This window comes from Ceratotherium simum, chromosome 13 (genome assembly GCF_057802395.1).
Source record: "Ceratotherium simum simum isolate JZ-2026a chromosome 13, ASM5780239v1, whole genome shotgun sequence".
NCBI classification, from domain to species: domain Eukaryota; kingdom Metazoa; phylum Chordata; class Mammalia; order Perissodactyla; family Rhinocerotidae; genus Ceratotherium; species Ceratotherium simum.
The window spans coordinates 5185208-5202577 of NC_141912.1; the positions used below are offsets into that span (position 1 = coordinate 5185208).

General features: G+C 45.3%; 1 protein-coding gene across 1 annotated transcript in view; it reads right to left on the reverse strand.

Annotated features, from left to right (window-relative positions):
* Window positions 1-10421: 10421 nt before the first annotated feature.
* The window catches only part of LYRM4 (LYR motif containing 4), a 175652-nt gene continuing 168703 nt past the window's right edge, over window positions 10422-17370 (reverse strand). The window contains exon 3 of the mRNA XM_004432149.3: window positions 10422-10862. Coding sequence (XP_004432206.1) covers window positions 10794-10862 — 69 coding nt within the window. The 3' untranslated portion in view covers window positions 10422-10793. The remainder of the gene's footprint in view (window positions 10863-17370) is intronic.

Sequence of the window (17370 nt, forward strand, 5' to 3'; positions counted from 1 at the left end):
TTAATCCCAGGATGAGAAATTCCACATATATACAGAAGTATGTACATATGGGCACCAAGAGAGAAATACAAGAATGTTTATAGCAGTGATGTTGGTAATAATAAAAAACTGGAAACAGCCCATACTGCATTCATGGCCAGAACATGGAGATCTTCATAACCTGTCTGAGGTGGGGTAGACGGGACAGAGTGAGGGAGTTACAGATCCACACATCCCATCTCACATCTCCCTGAGATATGCACCCATCCAGTGCCATGGTGGGCAGAACCCCTTGTGTTCTAACTTGTCAGTTATGTCTCTCTCTTGCTGAGAATGGCTGATTTTGATTTGGTTAGATACCCATAGAATGTGATGTCACTTGCCTGGATTATTTCACTCAGTCCCAGCAACTACAGGCGTCCCTGGGTATCTGCAGGGATTGGTTCCAGGACCCTGGTGGATACCAAACTCTGTGGATGCTCAAGTCCCTTACATAAAACGGTGTAGTACTGTATTTGCATATAATCTATGCATATCCTCCCGTAAACTTTAAATCATCTCTAGGTTCCTTATAATAACCAGTACAAGGTAAGTGCTATGTAAATAGTTGTTATGCTGTATTGTTTACAGAATAATGACAAGAAGAGTCTGTACATGTTCAGTACAGATGCAGCCATCACAGGCCTTTCCAGGTGGGCTGAATCTGCAGACGTGGAGCCCATGGATACCAAGGGCTGACGGTCTCCGTTGGGAGATGGAGTGGGGAAACCCCTTTTCTCTCCTTCTGCCTGCTGACAGGGATTTCTCCCACACTTGTGGTCTCTTGCCCCAGTCCTCACTGCTGCCCACAGTGACCAGCTGGGTGGGCGACAGCCATTGGTCCACATTTCCTGGTTGTGTGAGGTTCTGAGGGTGGGTCTCCTCTCATGCAGTGGGAGGCCACAACCTGGACAGTGTGTACATTCTGTGGACTCACACTTCCCTGGTGTGAAGAGTCTCTTTGGGAATATGGACTTATTTAACCCATTTTGACTCATACTTGGCAGTGTTGTTCACTGTAGTCTATACCAATTATAAAGACGACATTGTTTCTACTGACTTTCATTTTTATTTCTTAAGTGGTACAAAACTTGGGTTGGGAAGAGGTTGGGTGCTATTTATTGGGCCCTCTTAGAGACTTCAACACAACTCTGTGAGATAGATATTACTCCTATTTCTTAATTTTCAAGAAATTGAGTCTCAGAGAGGTTGAGTAGTGTGCCCAGCAGTAAGAGACTGAACTTGGGTTTGAACCCAGGACAGCCTGACCATTGCTCTTAACCATATCCCGCTACAACAGATCCAGACATAGAGAAGACAACATATCTGGAGTTCATCCATAGGAAGGAAAGGAGATTTTGCATGAGTTCCTCCTTTCTTCCTTGGTCTCTCATGAAGGCACAGCCCTAGACATCTAGACCTCTTAATATCTGGACAAGGTCAACCTCCCTCCCTTCCTACCCAGGTCCTGTCATCATAGTCCCCATTACCTACTGCTTCTGGGGGGACTGACACTAGAACTAGGTCCCCTTTCCAGTGGGGAACTTACCTACTAAAAAATGTGAACTGATTTCTTGCAGGCCTCCACATGGCCCCGTATTTCAGTAAAACACAGCAGAGTCAATGTTCCAAACTGAAAGTTACAGAAACGGACTCAAGCTAGCTTGAACAAACAGGGGAGTTGGTTTGATGGATCCTGGGCTGTCATGTGGAATCTAAAGGCAGCTGGGACTCAACAGGGCCTGGAGGCCAAGAAGTGTGAAGCTACAGAATCAGGAGGGACTCTGCCTCCTGTTTCCTCTGTTCTGCTGCATCCTTCTTTCCCTGCAGACTGGATTTCTCCTCTTCTCTGTATACATGATGGATGGAAGACGGCTGCTCTGTGCCTCCCAAGTCTATGGCCCTTGAGTGCCAGCAAACAGCTGAGACAGAAACCTAACTCTTACTCCTCGTTCTGAGTTTCTAAGAGAAAAAATGTGGTCCACTTTGGGTCAGGTGTCCATCCCTGTTTTATTAGCTGTGGCTGGAAGTGGGGGTAGGGTTATGATGCAAAATGTTTGTCAAGAGCTTCCGACTCCTGTTGTGAGGGAGCAAAACGGGGGGGTCTCAGGAGTTGGGCAGATACCCCCAAGTGTCTCGACCGCTAATAAAACACACACACACTAATGTGAGCTCTAGACATATAGCCATGCAGTGAGGTGTGTGTCCATGGACATGCAGTGAGGTGTAGTCTTTTAGGTTCAAAACATTCAAGTTACCTTTGCTTCACTCCCATTCTCTGTTTTGTGTATGCAATCTCTCACCAAGTCTGTCATTGGGAAATAGCTTTTGGATTCATTCTTTCCTCCACATCCAGTCCACATGCCACTGACTTCAGCGAGGCCTTAGTCCCCTCACATCTAAGTTCCTGCAGCAATTCCTGGCTGGCTCTCCACTCACGGGCTTTCTATGTGTCACTACCCAGTTAATCTGCTGCATACCACCATCCCCTGGCTTAAGAACTCCCTTTCCTACCAAATAAAACTCAGACTCCTTACCTAGAATTTATGGCAGAAGTAATTTCTCCTTTTTTGTATCTTAACCCCGACCCCTTTGAGCCCTGCTTCATTGGTGCCTCTCCTAGGTAACTTATCACCTTAGACTTTGTAAAGCTATTTACATACATGCCCTAAACAGTGCTAAATGTACTGTAAATAAGGGAAGAATCCACATCTGGTCCACTTCTACACCCCTAGGGTGTCTGACACAGTTTCTAAATGAATGATAAAGCAGCTGACAGTTGCTCCTTGCTTACTCTACCTCACACACGGTAGAAGCACTGTATGTGCAGTAAGCATTTACAGTCCTCACAGCAATCTTGTAAGGCAGATGCAATCAGACCCATCTCAGAGATGAGGAAACACAAGTTTAGAGAAGCTACTTACCTGGGATCTCACCGTCAGGGAGGCAAGGCTGGAAGATGAAGGAATAAATGACTTTCTGGGATGTCTATAGCTTGGGTACCTTATGGGGCAGTCTTTATTGTCTCATCAGGAAGCCTCTAAGGACGAGGCTTTGCTCCCTGTTCCAATGCATACTCACCCTTATGCCTGCCTCTCACGGTGCTCCCATAGGTGTGCTCTCCATTTCCCTGCCCTAACACTTCGCTCCGTCCTGAGGCTTATCAACCCCAGGGTCTTGCTGAGTCCTCCCCAGTCCATGCTTCTCTCGCTCTCACAGCCAGGCTAGCACTTGGTCATTTTCTAGTTGTTCACATATTTTTAGCTGGTCTCCCCACAATGAGGTCAGATTCTCAGGGACAGGGACCCCTGGCACATGTTGCCCCAACCGTGCCTCCACCCCAGCTACTCTCTTCTGAGTACATTCAGAACTTTCTTTTTTAACCCTGTCCTGTTGGAAAGACATGCAAGGGAAAAGTTACTTCTGGGTAAGCAAGCGATGGACGTCCCTTCTTTTTCAGCTGACTCCAAATTCCGCTTTAGGAATCTCAGAAGCCAGCAGAACCCAGGAAGAAAAAGTTTTCAGTTCCGAAGATGTTGGAAACACACTTTTTGTGTCAGAACCTGGACTGGAGGCTGGTGAGGATTGTGAGAGGCCAAGGGCCCCCTCCAAGAGTTCCCTGTGTCTGTATTGAGGGCCCAGCTGGCTTCACTGCCCAGTTTAATCCCAGATGTGGGCTCTCATGGGCCATGGGCAGGGCTGAAAGATCTGGTCCACCCAAAAGAGCACCAAACCTCCAAACAAGACAAGACCACCAATGCTGAGGACTGGTCCTAAAGATTTCCTGCTAATTATTCCAAAAACTAACATTCTAAAGGTCTCCAGGATGGTTTCTTTCCTTTCAATTTAATTGGAATTGCAGGCTTTTCGAGCTAGAAATGTCTTTAGGGTCCTGGGATCTGTCCATCCCACAAAGGCCCAAGTTGAAGGGACTGAGGTGACATCACCAAGTCAATTAGTGCCCAGCTGGAATTAGCGCCCCTCATCCATGATGGCATTCCCCAGGTCTCAGGCTGTCCTGTCCCTGTGGCTAGTTTGTTTCCACCATCCTCATTCCTCTCATCACACCATATTCCTGTCTTCCAATTTTCTTTTAAGAAGGAATGTTTTATTTTTTGCAGGCTGAGTTATTGAGATATCATTTCCGCCCTTTGCGCAAGCTTCTATTTATATAGTCCCACAAAGAAACATAAGGCTATGTTTTTAAAGTGGAAATACATGTTAAAATTTGGCAAATTAATAATCCTAAATCTGTTACATGTTTGAAGCATAAGTGGAAGAGTATATTTAGCAAATCTTGACAAGACACTTAGCATTAATATTGTAGCCCTCAATCATATATCTGATACGTGCTGTATATATCACATCTATGCACCTACATGAAATACTCCTTTAAAAACCTAGAACCAATTATATTGTTATTAAACTGTCTCTGTATTCAAGACAGATGAAGTCATGTGAATTCACTTAGTAACTGATGGGAAGTTCTATTGAAATGTTTTAACAATGTTTAACCAATAGACATTTAACCAATAGACATTTAAGTGATACTGGCAAGTAAAGCAAATAAAGTAACTTGCTGACTGATAAGAGAAAAAGGTTTCTATTTAGTACGATTGAACTTTCTAAGAAACCTTATCATTTTAATAGGAAAAGGATGCAGATCATTTATAGGAAGCCATTCTCCTTGTTTCCCTGCTGAGCCAGCTGATCCCTGGAAGTCCTGCTTCTCTGGGAAGTGCAGCCAGAATCCCTAATGAATGACGTGGCACACTGGTCAGCACAGGTATATTGAGTCTGAGAGCTCTGGTTGAGAAAGACTCCAACAAGTGCAATTCCAACTCTATTCATGTCAGTAATTGCTTACGGTCTAATTTCAAGAAAACAGGACACCGACTGTTTGCTGTCACCGTTTTGATGTCAGTGGTACCCCCAGGTAAAGAATACAGTCAGAGTCATCTCTGAGAGTTCTCCTTCGGGGTTCTCTCTTCATGGTCTTTGGGCTAAAAACTCTGCCCTTGAGAAAAGCAAGAGCATCTATGTTACTCCCCCTATGGAGCTCAATGTGAGAAGCAATTTTCATGAATGGTTCCCTAAAGTACTAATAAGGGCTAGAGCCCCAGAAAGAATGAAAAGTGAAGGATCCTATTTATTCGCAGAGACGAGGTGAGCCACTGTCCAGAGATTCTGTCAGAGAAAAAGCCTGCTGTATCATAAATCACTGCTTTCTGTACCAAGTTCCAGCTTTTTTCTAGATCCTTTGTAACAATTCGCAAGCACTAGATTAGCGGCGAGGTGTCTGCGGACCTGTGATGCATGGAGCACGAGTTCCTGTTGGCGGTTCCATTCATTAGTAATAATGAGCAATCACAAGGGCTTGGCCACCTTCCTCTGCGTGACCTCACCAGATGTGTCTGTCCCAATGATCCAGAAAATGGGGCCGCTTCCTGTGGCTTCTAAATCACACACTGGGCCCCTGGCATAAAGCCACTGGCACCGTTTAACGGGTTGAACTTTTAAAATGTTCTTCAAACAGTCCATATGGCTGGTGTCTTTAGCCAAGATTTGGTTGTCTGGGTTCAGACCATATTTATCAAGGAACTTCTTGTCCGTGACTGTGGGAAGGATCAGAAGAGTTCCCAAATCAGAGAACAGTATCCGTGGTGTAGGAAATACTTTCTCCTGCTTTTTGAGTGCTTATGGTTTCTCCAGCTGCTGCTATATGTACAGCCTGGCCTCAATACCTGAGATATTCTTTAATCCAGAAAGCAAATAACAGTTTGAATGAAGTAATTAACCAAAAAAAAGGCAGCTCACTTTGTTATAAAATGTACTAGTGTACTTTCTGTATACTTTTTTTTTTGTGAGGCAGATCAGCCCTGAGCTAACATCCAATGCCAATCCTTCTCTTTTTGCTGAGGAAGATTGGCCCTGGGCTAACATCTGTGCCCATCTTCCTCTACTTTATAGGGGACCCCCCCACAGCACGGCTTGACAAGCGGTGTGTCGGTGCGTGCCTGGGATCCGAACCTGTGAACCCCAGGCCGCCGCAGCAGAGCACGTGCACTTAACTGCTACACCACCAGGCCCGGCCCCTCTGTATACTTGTTGATATTTTACTGTGCATTATAGTTTCATTCTTAGAACCATATTCTTAGAGTATGTAGACCAATCTTCCTCAGCCTTTCTTTTTTCTTAAATCTCATGTCACCTTTTGCTAAAAATAGAAAATTTCCCCCTGCTATCCCTGTCCCCAGTGATAATACTAGCTACAGGCTTTACCTATAGAAGTAGGATATTTGTTCTACAGAGAGCTACAGGTAAAATCTCTTGATAAGGGTCTTTCAAATTGTTTTACTCCCATGGATTTTTTTTTTTAAAAACAAACAGAAACAATATTTTCAACCATTGGAAGTAAAGGATAAATTTGTAGACACTGGTCTTTCCACTTGAACTTGAAGTTGTTTGAACCTGGCAGGAGGAGAAAAATTCAGACAGTGCCCCCTCCTGTCTTGTCTCAGCGGGTGACCCAACGTTTGCTCAGTTACCCAGGTCCCAGACCTGAGACTCCTGCTGGACTCCCCTCAGACCCCCATACACTTCACATCCAATCAATCACCAAGTCCTATTCACTTGATTTTCTTTTCTTTCATTTGTCCTGTTTTGTTCTCAGTGTACATCCTAACGGGGTTCAGTGGTTTGCAAGCCCTTCTATCCGTAAGATGTGTGAGACCTATACTCTGTACTTGTACTCTGAAGACACTTGTACAAGTAGCCCTACACAGGAGACCCACAGTTTTGCCAAGTTTATCTGCCTACACTTTGGTTTGCTATGTGCCCTGAAAAAATAATAAATTAAGGTAATATACTAGATGCTCTCTTTATTAGCTTGTCATTGCTTCAAAATAAACTATCCCAAAACTCAGTGCTTTAAACAATAATGTGTTATTTATCACGTCTAAGAGTGGGCTGAAGTTGACAGATATAAGCTAGACTTGGCTGGGAGGCTCAGCTGATTAACTTGTGCCGCTACAGGTCAGCTGGGAGCTGGCTCATGTACACCAGGCTTAGCTGGGGCATCTCCGCTCCACATGTCCCTCATCCCCTTTGGAAAAGCAGCCTAGTCAAAGCAAGTTCTTCTCAGGGTGATGCTGACTCTCCTTTCCAGCTGTCATCCTCCTAAGTGGAAGTTGCCACCATCTCTTGCCTGGATTACAATGTTCAATCCAATGCTCACCTTGCCCCCTTCCCCCCAAAAAAGTTGGTCTCCCTGCATTCCTCCCAATCTATTCCCCATACAGCAATGTGACCTTTTAAAAATACAAATGTCATCCTGCTTAAAAACTTCAGTAGCCCCTTACAGTCCTTTGGCCAAGGCTCCCAGGGTCGTCCAGTGTGGTCCTTGCCTTTCTACCCATCCTCGTCTGCCAGCCATCCTGGGCTTCCTTTAGTTCCTAGCAGTGCATCTTTTCCCCCTAATTCAGGGCTTTGCATATGCTGTTCCTCCTGCCTAGAGAGCTCCTCTCCCTACCCTTTGCTCAGCTAACCCTTCCTCATTTAATCTTAAACCTACACCTCCCTTCCTCAGGGAGGCTCTCCCCAAGCCTCACCATCAGCTCCTACAGCACCTGTATTTCACTCTTTGTAATGTTCGTCAGACTTGTCACTCTCATTTGCTTTCCCTGCTAGATGCAAACTCTGTGAAGGCAGGGGCTGTGTCTTGTGTCTTGTGCTTGTCTCTCCCTGGCACCTGGCACCAGCTGGCCTCAATCAATACTGAGTGAGTGAAAAGAAAGGCGACTGAAAGGCATGTAGGGGAAAGGGCCTGGATCTGCAAACGATCCAGAGATGCTCAGGATCTTAGTTTTCATACCTGCAGATTTGGGGCTTGGACTAAGTGAGCTCTAATGTCTGTTGGCTCTGACACCTTGTCATCTCTGTAGACTTCAACCCAGCCTGTCCCCTTTGCTCCTGGATGTTGGGTTGCACTACTGGTTGTATTCAGGGGCTTGAGATGTTGGGTGAGGCTCTGGATGAAGGGAGTTGGAGGTAACTGCTGCTTGGTAGCAGGGCAGAGTAGATGTAAAGCAAGCTACGTCAATTCCATGATGATCATATTTCAGTTCTACAACCCAGAGAACATATCGTCTTTCAGTTCCACAACCCAGAGAACAATAGTCATCAGAACAACATAGCCATGTGCTTGGCCATACAAGGTATTAAAACATTACAGCCAGACCAACCAAACGTCATCGCTGAAGGTCTAGGAAATACCCATGCTTAGCTAATGGTTTTTGTCTCAGGAGAAATTAACTTATGGCAGTATTTCTTATTTGCTAAATGTTGACACTGGAAAGTGATCTCTAGACCCCTGCCTGAATCCCACCTTCAGAAGAGTTGCACCTACTAGAAGAGTTCTGTGAGGCTGATGGTGGAGAGTGTAGCTCCCCAATAATCCCCTCACCCCAAGTCCCTCAGCTGGGGCCTAGTCAAGCAAGTGGAATGCCTTACTATGGAAACACAAATGATTGTCCCCACGGGAATGTCACTTTGTTCAAAGCTCTAGAGTCGACCTTGGGTCCTCTGAATTGGCGAACTCACAGGATGAGGCTCCGTCTCCTGTACCTGCACCTGAAATCTGAGGGAGGATCAAGACTCCTGTTGGTGTCATTTTATGTCACAGAATTCTCGTATCTTTCCACAGATTCCAAGTGTGTAGTTAATTTGATCTGAGTTAGAAAAATTAGCTCTGTTTATTAAGGCTTTGGGTGTGTTTAAACCCATTCATGTTCTCTAATTAAAATAAAAGCAACCTGCTGTTAAAGGCCTGCAGAACAAGTTAAGTTTGCTGGGTCCACTGCCTCTGTGACTAAAATCTGGGGGGGAAGTCCTCTATGGAGCTCTTTTCCTGCCAGCAATTTGATACTGCTAGGGGAAAGGTTCCAATCTGGGCTTGGGTTTCCAAGTAGCAGCTGCTTTAATTAATGAAGTATAAATCAGAGGTGACATCTGTTAGCACCACTGTTGGATATAGCTGTTGCTGGACGACCACTGAGGCAGAGTGGAAACAGTGACCCAGAGCTCACACACCAGGGCTGGGAGTCTGCCCATGACAGTCAGCTGAAGAGGAGAGCACATTTCCCACATCACGCACATTCACCGTCCGTGGAACGGTTATTCTCACACCACGGCCCCCAGACTGTGTGGGGACCATTCAGAGGGTGAGAGATCTGGGACTAACAAGAACTGCATTACTCTCACAGGTGCACGAGACCATCCAGTGGCAAAAGCATCCCGAAATCACAAGTTGTATTGCCAAATAGAATCACTACGTGTTTAATCTATTTTGAATGTACCATTACAACAAAATCTATAATCCATAGATGAGATGGGTAGACACGATCTTTTACCATGAGAGTGAGGAGGATGTGTACTCAGACTCTCATGCTCGACTCACAGGACTGTGAGAATTAAAATGGCTCAGGGGCAGAATTAACACAGTGACACTGTCACAGCTATTTTAGGTCCTATAAATATTTATATGAGCCTGCACCAAACCTAAACCATAAGTAATGGATTCACTTATTACTGTTTATAAAGGGAAACAAGAAATCACTCGGACAGTGTCTGGGTCCCTCATAAACTCCCCAGAAGTCAAGTAAGTCATCTAACACCTTCTTTCCACATTTTGAATTAATGTGTTTCCAAGAATAAATATATACAAACGATACCTTTATTACCTGTAACATACTCAAAGAGCAGAGTTTCTCGAACTGGCTGAACATTAAAAACACTGGGAATGCTTAAAAAATGTATATATAAATTATTGTGCCTCATCTCTCACTAAGTAAGAATCTGAGGGGAGGGAAGTGCCAAGAAATCTGTCTTTTCCAAACTCTGAAGTTCTCCAGGTGATTGTGACTCAGTAGCTGAGCTTTAGGAAGCCAGCTTTGGAAGCAGTGCTGAGAGCAGCACTTTTCCAACTTCCCTGTGCTGGAGTCACTGGGATGTGCTAGACTGACAATTCTGATTCAGAAGGTTTGGGGCGGGGCTTGAGATGCTGCATTTCCAACAGGCTCCCAGGTGGGGCTGACACTGGTGATCCTCAGACCACCGCTGAGTAACAGCTTGTAAAGTACCGTCTCTAGGTGTGCATCCACACATGGGCCACCTTTGTTGTTGCACTGGGCCCAGGTATAAAACGCAGGGTGCACCCTCTACCCCTTAGGCCCTGCCCTACTCCCCACGGCACCCCAAATCTCTGCTGCTTGGACTTGCCTTCACAAAGGGAGGACTCACTCAGGGTTGGAACCTCCAGTTGGCTCCCACTAGCCTTTGCAGGACCTGAATTAGCAGGAAACAAAAGTGCATTTATCATGATGAGTGTCTCTGGTATAGAAGGCTGAGGGAGACAATTCTGTTTATTGTCAAGGACCAAAAAACACAGTCTGGAAATGCTCTATATAAGTGGTGACGAGCTACAAAAGAGGGGTGGGGTGGAGAGGAGAGACAATAATACACAGCATTATTGTGAGTGAACTCCAGCTCCTCATTCTAACACTTGAACGAAGGAGAGACAGCTATCCTTTTCCACCAAGGCTGCAGAAGAATGGAAACCTCACTCAGTTTATCAGCTCTTACAGGGCAGGTAGAGCAAGAGGCTATTTTAAGCTGATGGAAGAAGCCATTCGTGGTCTGTTGGGAGCCCCCGTCCCAAGCACAGAATGGATGCTGAAGGTGGTCCATGGCTGCCAGTGGTGGCTGGTCCCGGCTCCCTAGGTCCTGGTCTTCTCTTGAGTCTCAATGATAAGCTTGTCAGTCGAATACAGTTGGCCAATGTGGACCTGAAGGCAAAGAAAAGACACGATCAAGAACCATGGGACTCCAGTTGCTGTGAAAAGTCAGAAAGAGCATTTTTAACATTTAAATGCAAACATCTGCCATCACAGGGCTATTCCCTGCTGGAAACTGCACTGTGGGGCAAAGCATAGCCACCAGATTTGCCTTTGCTAATTGCCTGCACTGTCCAATTCCCACTTCCCTTACTGTGAGAAAAAGTTAGAGATCCACACACTCATTCCTTCTCGCCTTTGAAATGGCACCAGCAGCCGCAGCCTAGGTTTCTCGGGCTGTCCTGAGCTGGGTGAGACCATTCAGCGGGTTCCCTGGCTGGTGGCTGGAGGGAGAGCCATCCAGATGTGTGCAGAGCAACTCCTCACCTAACAGGATCTCCTTCCTTTAGAACTGTTTCTTCTATAAGGAAAGATCTTCAGCATAAAGCAGCTTGTGTTTTGTCTATGTTGGCCTAGAAAAGGGGTTGCGTTAAAGGTGATACAAATGATATGGGGCCGCCTACCCGGTGGGGCTGAGGACAGCAGTCTCTTCATTCACCTCCTGCCTCTCCTCTTTCCTGCCCTTTCCTTTTTAAGTGTTCTTTTTAATGAAGTGTCTCTGTTAGTGCCCAAATGTTCTTACTGTCCCAAGTGGATGCTGGAGCCACAACCTGGGGCCACAGCAGGTAACTGGCCCTTCCTTTGGAACAAAGGGTTTTCATCACAATTTTTCTCCAAAAGCATGTGATACTTTGTTAGGAACAGATAGAACTGATAAAGAAAGGATTTCAGAGCAGTTGGCCACTGTCTGTGGGTAATTTTGGGTGAGTAATTGCTCTTTAAGTAAATGGGGGGAACTCCCAAAGGCTAGAGCAGCCACCAGAGTGGCCAGGGGTCAGAGTCAAGACCCTCACGTGGTTTCCCCTCTTGCCTTAATACTGTTTTAAAATGATGGCCCAGGAAAAGGGGAGATTATGTCATTACTAAGGTACACTGATAACAGCCCCTGGAGACCATGTGAATCTTTCCATTTTCCCATGCCATTTGCTACGTCTTCCTAGCTGGCAACTCTGCATGTCTGTGTCCCTGCGTCCTGTAGTCCTGGCAGACAACAGTGCTCAGCAGACCATTGGAGGGAAAGAGAAGGAATGGAGCCAGAGGAAATGGAGAACAAATGGCTGTGCAGTGAAGACGGATAGACAGGCCAGGGGTCTTTCTTACAAGCGCAGGGCCAGTCACCTACTGCACACTAAGAACAGGTGTTTGTTGAATGGAACACCCAGCGAACCCTGGAGGAGGCCTGGAAGGGCAGCCGCACCCCCCAGTTATTTGGCAGACAGGCAAATGTCTGTGCCTGGCACAGTGCTCGGGTGAGATGTGAAGACGTGATTCCTGCCCTCAGGAAGCTCTGAGTCTAGGAGGGGAGAAGACAAGAAGGGAGGTGATTACCCTACAATCTGGTAGGTGCTAGCAAAGGGGACAACAGCAGGACTAGAGGGATAGAGAAGGATATGGGAGTCAGCATGAGGGAGTGAGGAAGACTTCCCAGAGGATATGGCTTTGAAGCAAGGCCTCGGAGGAATTCAGAGGGCTGAGAAGCAGAGCCGGGAGAGGTGAGAAGCACATTCCAGATGGAGGAAATGGCATCCACAGAGACAGCCAGGTGTGAAAGCACATGATGTGTCTGGGCTTATGGAGAATGTCAACGATGTCACGGGCTGTGAGTGTGGCTGGGGGGTGGGTAGAGAAGAAAGAGAGGCTAGGGCCAGATCATGGAGGCTAAACTCATTCTGGGGAAAATTTTTAAATGTTAAAAATAGAAGACCAACTTGCTCAGATTTGTGCTTAAAAAAGATCCCTTCACTGAGGTGTGAAGTCAAACAGGAGGGTGAGGAGGCTGTAGCCAGGGAGCCAATTAAGAGCCCAGCAAGAGTGCAGGTAAGAGGTGATTCTGGTTGAACTAAGGAGGTGGCAGAAGGTACGGAGTGGGGCAGGCCAGGGAAATACGTGGGTGATGTACAGAAGGGGGAACCAACAAGAGTATGATCAAGACCAACTCATGTAGACAAGAATCATCACTCTCACTGTTTTGGGGAGGAATGAAGGCTCAGAGAAGTCAACTCATGGAGGAGCAAAGACCTGAATCTACATCTTCTAACCTCTGCCCAGTGCTTTTCCCAAAATGCTGCTCCTCTACTGTTTCCTTAACCAATGCTGATTTCTTTCTAACATTAATTACATCTAACTGTAACACAGTTATACTAATTACAAAAACTTCAATGAAGGGGTACAAAAACATATTTATTAAAATTTCAGATAACCACATTATGTAGTTGTGGCCTACCTAATATCTGTGTCTCCTTTTTCCTTACTGGGGGGACAATATGTATATCCAAAAGACTATATTGTCCAGCCTCCCTTGTTGCTAGAGGAGGCCACTGAGGAGTTAGCTTCTGGGGAAGTTCTTTAAAGGGGGCTGCCTCAGCTCAGGGGCACTCCGTTGCCTCTCCCCACTTTGCCTCATTTCTGCTTGGAATATGAACTTGATGGCTGGAACATCAGCAGCCATCTAGCACTGTGAGATAAGTTTGATATGGGAGCCACACACTAAGGATGAAGGGTAGAAAGAAGATGCTCAGGTTTTTGATGACCATGGAGCCACCATACCAGCCCTAGACAGCTTAATGTCAACTTTTTTTTTTTGTGAGATCAGCCCTGTGCTAACATATGCCAATCCTTCTCTTTCTTTTTTTTTTGCTGAGGAAGACTGGCCCTGGGCCAACATCCATGCCCATCTTCCTCCACTTTATATGGGACGCCGCCACAGCATGGCTTGCCAAGCAGTGTGTCGGTGCACGCCCAGGATCCAAACCGGCGAACCCTGGGCCGCCACAGTGGAGCGCGCACACTTAACCACTTCTGCCACCGGGTGGGCCCCTCAACTTTTTTTTTATGTGAGAAAAAAATAAACCTCCATTTTTTTTAGAGCTACAGTTATTTGAGTTTCTTGTACAAACCTAAGCTAAATCCTAACTGACATGAATGCATACTGTGAATTTTAATTTTAGATCATATGACTATCGGAAAAAAGGTCACTGCAGAGAAGGAGGTGAGCTGTGCCCTAGGATAAGTGGAAACAATGTCCTTCTCACCTAGCGAGGAGTCCTTAACAGACAGCCTGGAAATTTCTGAAGTTAAAAAAAACTACACAGGGACTTGATGAAGATCTTGTTCTTTTTTCCCTAAAAATTGGCTTTAGAGTATGTGGCTATTAATATTTTGGTATTTTTCTGTATTTTAATTCACATATAGATTTAAAATGTATACGTGTCTGTAAGCAAATACACAAAATTTAAATTTGGAATCATATCATAACTTGCTTTTTCTACTTAACTTCATTTTATAATCCTTACGTCATTAAATGTTCTTTGAAAGGCTATTTTTAATAACTGCATAATATCCCATTGTAAAATATATTATAATTTATTTAATCATTGTTACACGATGAACATTTACTTCGTTTCCACTTAGTGGTGGGACTACCATTCTTACGTATAAATCTTTTATAGCATCTGATTGTTTTTTCTTATAAAAGGTTTCCAGAAGTGGAATTATTGGGTAAAAAGGCATGAATATTTTTATGGTTCCTGATGGATCTTCCAAAACTACTTTCCAAAAAGGTTCATTTGTTTGACAGCTCCCCTAGGTGGACCCTTTGAAGGTCCAGCAGCACAGTCATTGCACCACAGAACGAATACGTCTCCTCCTTATGACTCACTGTGTGGACACCATGTGTGCCAATGGCCACCTACCTTCTCGAAAGACGGGCTGGAACAAGAATACAGGGTTTTCCTGTTGCATGGCCCTTCTACTGTGTTCCTAACAGAGGCCCCACTAATAAAGTTAACATAGGATGTGCTTCTCAAAGTCCACCATCTAAAAGATGGAACCTTTGGGAGGTAGGCGCTCTCTTGAAAGCAATGCAGTTGTGATGTGGGGTGACCTAGTCCTAAGCAGCTCCATGTAAAAGGCTCCAAAGAAAGCTACAGAATGAAGAACAAGGGAGTGATCCAAAGAGCTCAAGTTTAAGGAAACTTTAAATCAAAACAAATCTTCAAATTCAAGTCCACTTTGACAGAAGTATGAATTAGATTTTTGAAATTCCATTCCAGGGCTGGCCCCATGGCATAGTGGTTGAGTTCGGCGTGGTCCACCTCGGCACCCTGGGTTCATGGGTTCAGATCCCAGGTGCAGACCTACACCACTCATCAAGCCATGCTGTGGCAGTGACCCATGTGTAAAATAGAGGAAGATTGGCAAAGATGTTAGCTCAGTGTGAATCTTCCTCAAGCAAGAAAAGAGGAGGATTGGCAACAGATGTTAGCTCAGGGCAAATCTTTATCAGGAAAAAAAAAAATTCAATTCCAATACACAACACTTTTATGGCTTTTTGGGGAAAAAGAAAGAATCAAATCAGATCTTAATGTTAATGGTGCTAAGAGGGCACAAAGATTAATATCATTCCATCCATCCAGGCCTGTTGGTGTGATATTTAGTCCTCTGATGGCAGTCCACCCTCTCATGTCAGTGAACTTCTCAGTGACTGCCATGACACCTTAGGGCTTCTAACTTCTGCGTCTTTGCCCAGGCTATTCCACCACGAAAGGCTCACTCCATGTCGACCAGGCAACTTTGGGCCAGTGACTGAAGTTTCCTGGGGGCCCCTCTGCAGAAGGTGCTCTCTCTCTCCCGGGAACACTTAACTGCATGTATCTGTGCCACTTGTGTGACACTCATGTAGCTTTGTACTGTCATCATTTGTGTGCCTGTCTCAGTTACTCTGTGTGAATACCAGTGACTGATGGGGAGTAGGAGAATGGAGGGGCTCATGTTCTCCTTGACATAGCTGCCTCACAGCATAGTTTAGCACAGTGCCAGGCATGCAGAGGTGCTCAGTAAGTACTTGGTAACTAAAAATACCACTGTCTGGTATCCTTGATTATAAGGCTCTATGTCTAGTTCTAAAACCCAGATCTATAAGTGATTATAAAGTGCTTTGGTAGAGAGCTACTAGCAGAAATATGGAACTGATAAAGGCAAGTCAATAAAAATAGCGATAGGACCATTTACCATAAAAGAATGTTCACTCACTGTTAAGCAAGATCAAATCATTTCAATTTGGCCCAGCAGAAGGTTTAAGGCTATAACCCAGGGCTAGGAAGGAGTAACCAAGAGCAATTACTGAAGAGGTAAGGGAAATACCAGTTCACACAGACAAGAAATATTAAAAAGTTATCTCAATGAGGGCTATAGAGATGAGGCAATAAATGTTTGCGTAACTGTTCTGTCACATTTATTTCGGCTATAAAATGTGTCAACACACATCAGGGGGCCAGCTGGGGACGGATGCTGCAGTGCTAATGACAGAGCATGTTGCTTCCAAGCTGCAGGTGAGGGGAACTGGTCAATGGAAGTGAGGAAATGCAATTAACAGCTCCAATTTACAGTCCCTCTAGAATCACAAATTGACTTATACAGCCACATCAGACTATTCCCATGCATAAACTGGTCATTAAAGCTGATCACACTTTTATTCTAGAAACTTTAGGAGTTGGCATTAGAGTCCATTAGAAAAATACACAGATTACTCAACGGCAAGGAGATAGGATGACTGGATGGCCCAGAAACACTTATGAGCTCAGAGACTCATTAGACAAATAACTTGCTGGGGAGGAAGAAGTGGGATCCAGGAAAATAAAATTTAGTACAATGTTTCAGGTCTTCATTGCTTACTCATCGGAAGCAATGTTGCTGTCTCTTCTGCAACACCTCTCAATCTGACTTTGACTCAGAGGAGCCAGGCTCAATCACCAGGGGTGGGGGAGGTGGGGAGGCTGAAATGGGGCCTCTGCTACTTCCTGCCTATTTCACAGGGTTGTTCAGACAATCAAAGGAGATACCAGATTTGAAGAAAACACACCAATTGCCCCAGATACTTCCTAGGGCCCAAATACATTAAATGTCTTCATGCTGTCGGGAGGATCAAATAAAAACAGTACCAGGCATGTAGTAATAAAGTCTTGTTAAATGTTACTTATGTGCACGGCATTGTGCATGGCCTATCTGCTGTCAAGCTGAATACCACAGAGTCTCAGATCTTGACTTCAAGGATCTCAACGGCTTCTCATTCTCTAGCCGTAAGAGTCTATGATTTTGTATTTACTAAACCGACCCACGCTATGGAGAGAGGGTGTCAGTGATGCCTGAGACCATCACCTGGTTTGAATTTGAACTCTCTGGGCCGGACGTGAGGACTGACTGCCAAGTCCATTCTCTCCTTGCCTCTGCTCTGGGGGACAGCTTCCTGTCCAGGTAGAGCCCATGATACTTCCCGCTGGTTAGAGCAGTCTGGTATGAGAAGGAGGTGCCCTGGGCACTGAAAAGTTATGGCAGAAATGTTGACATCTGGCTTTGCTGGCAAAGCCAAGGGGTGGACTGTCCCTGCTCTCTTCCCTCTCTG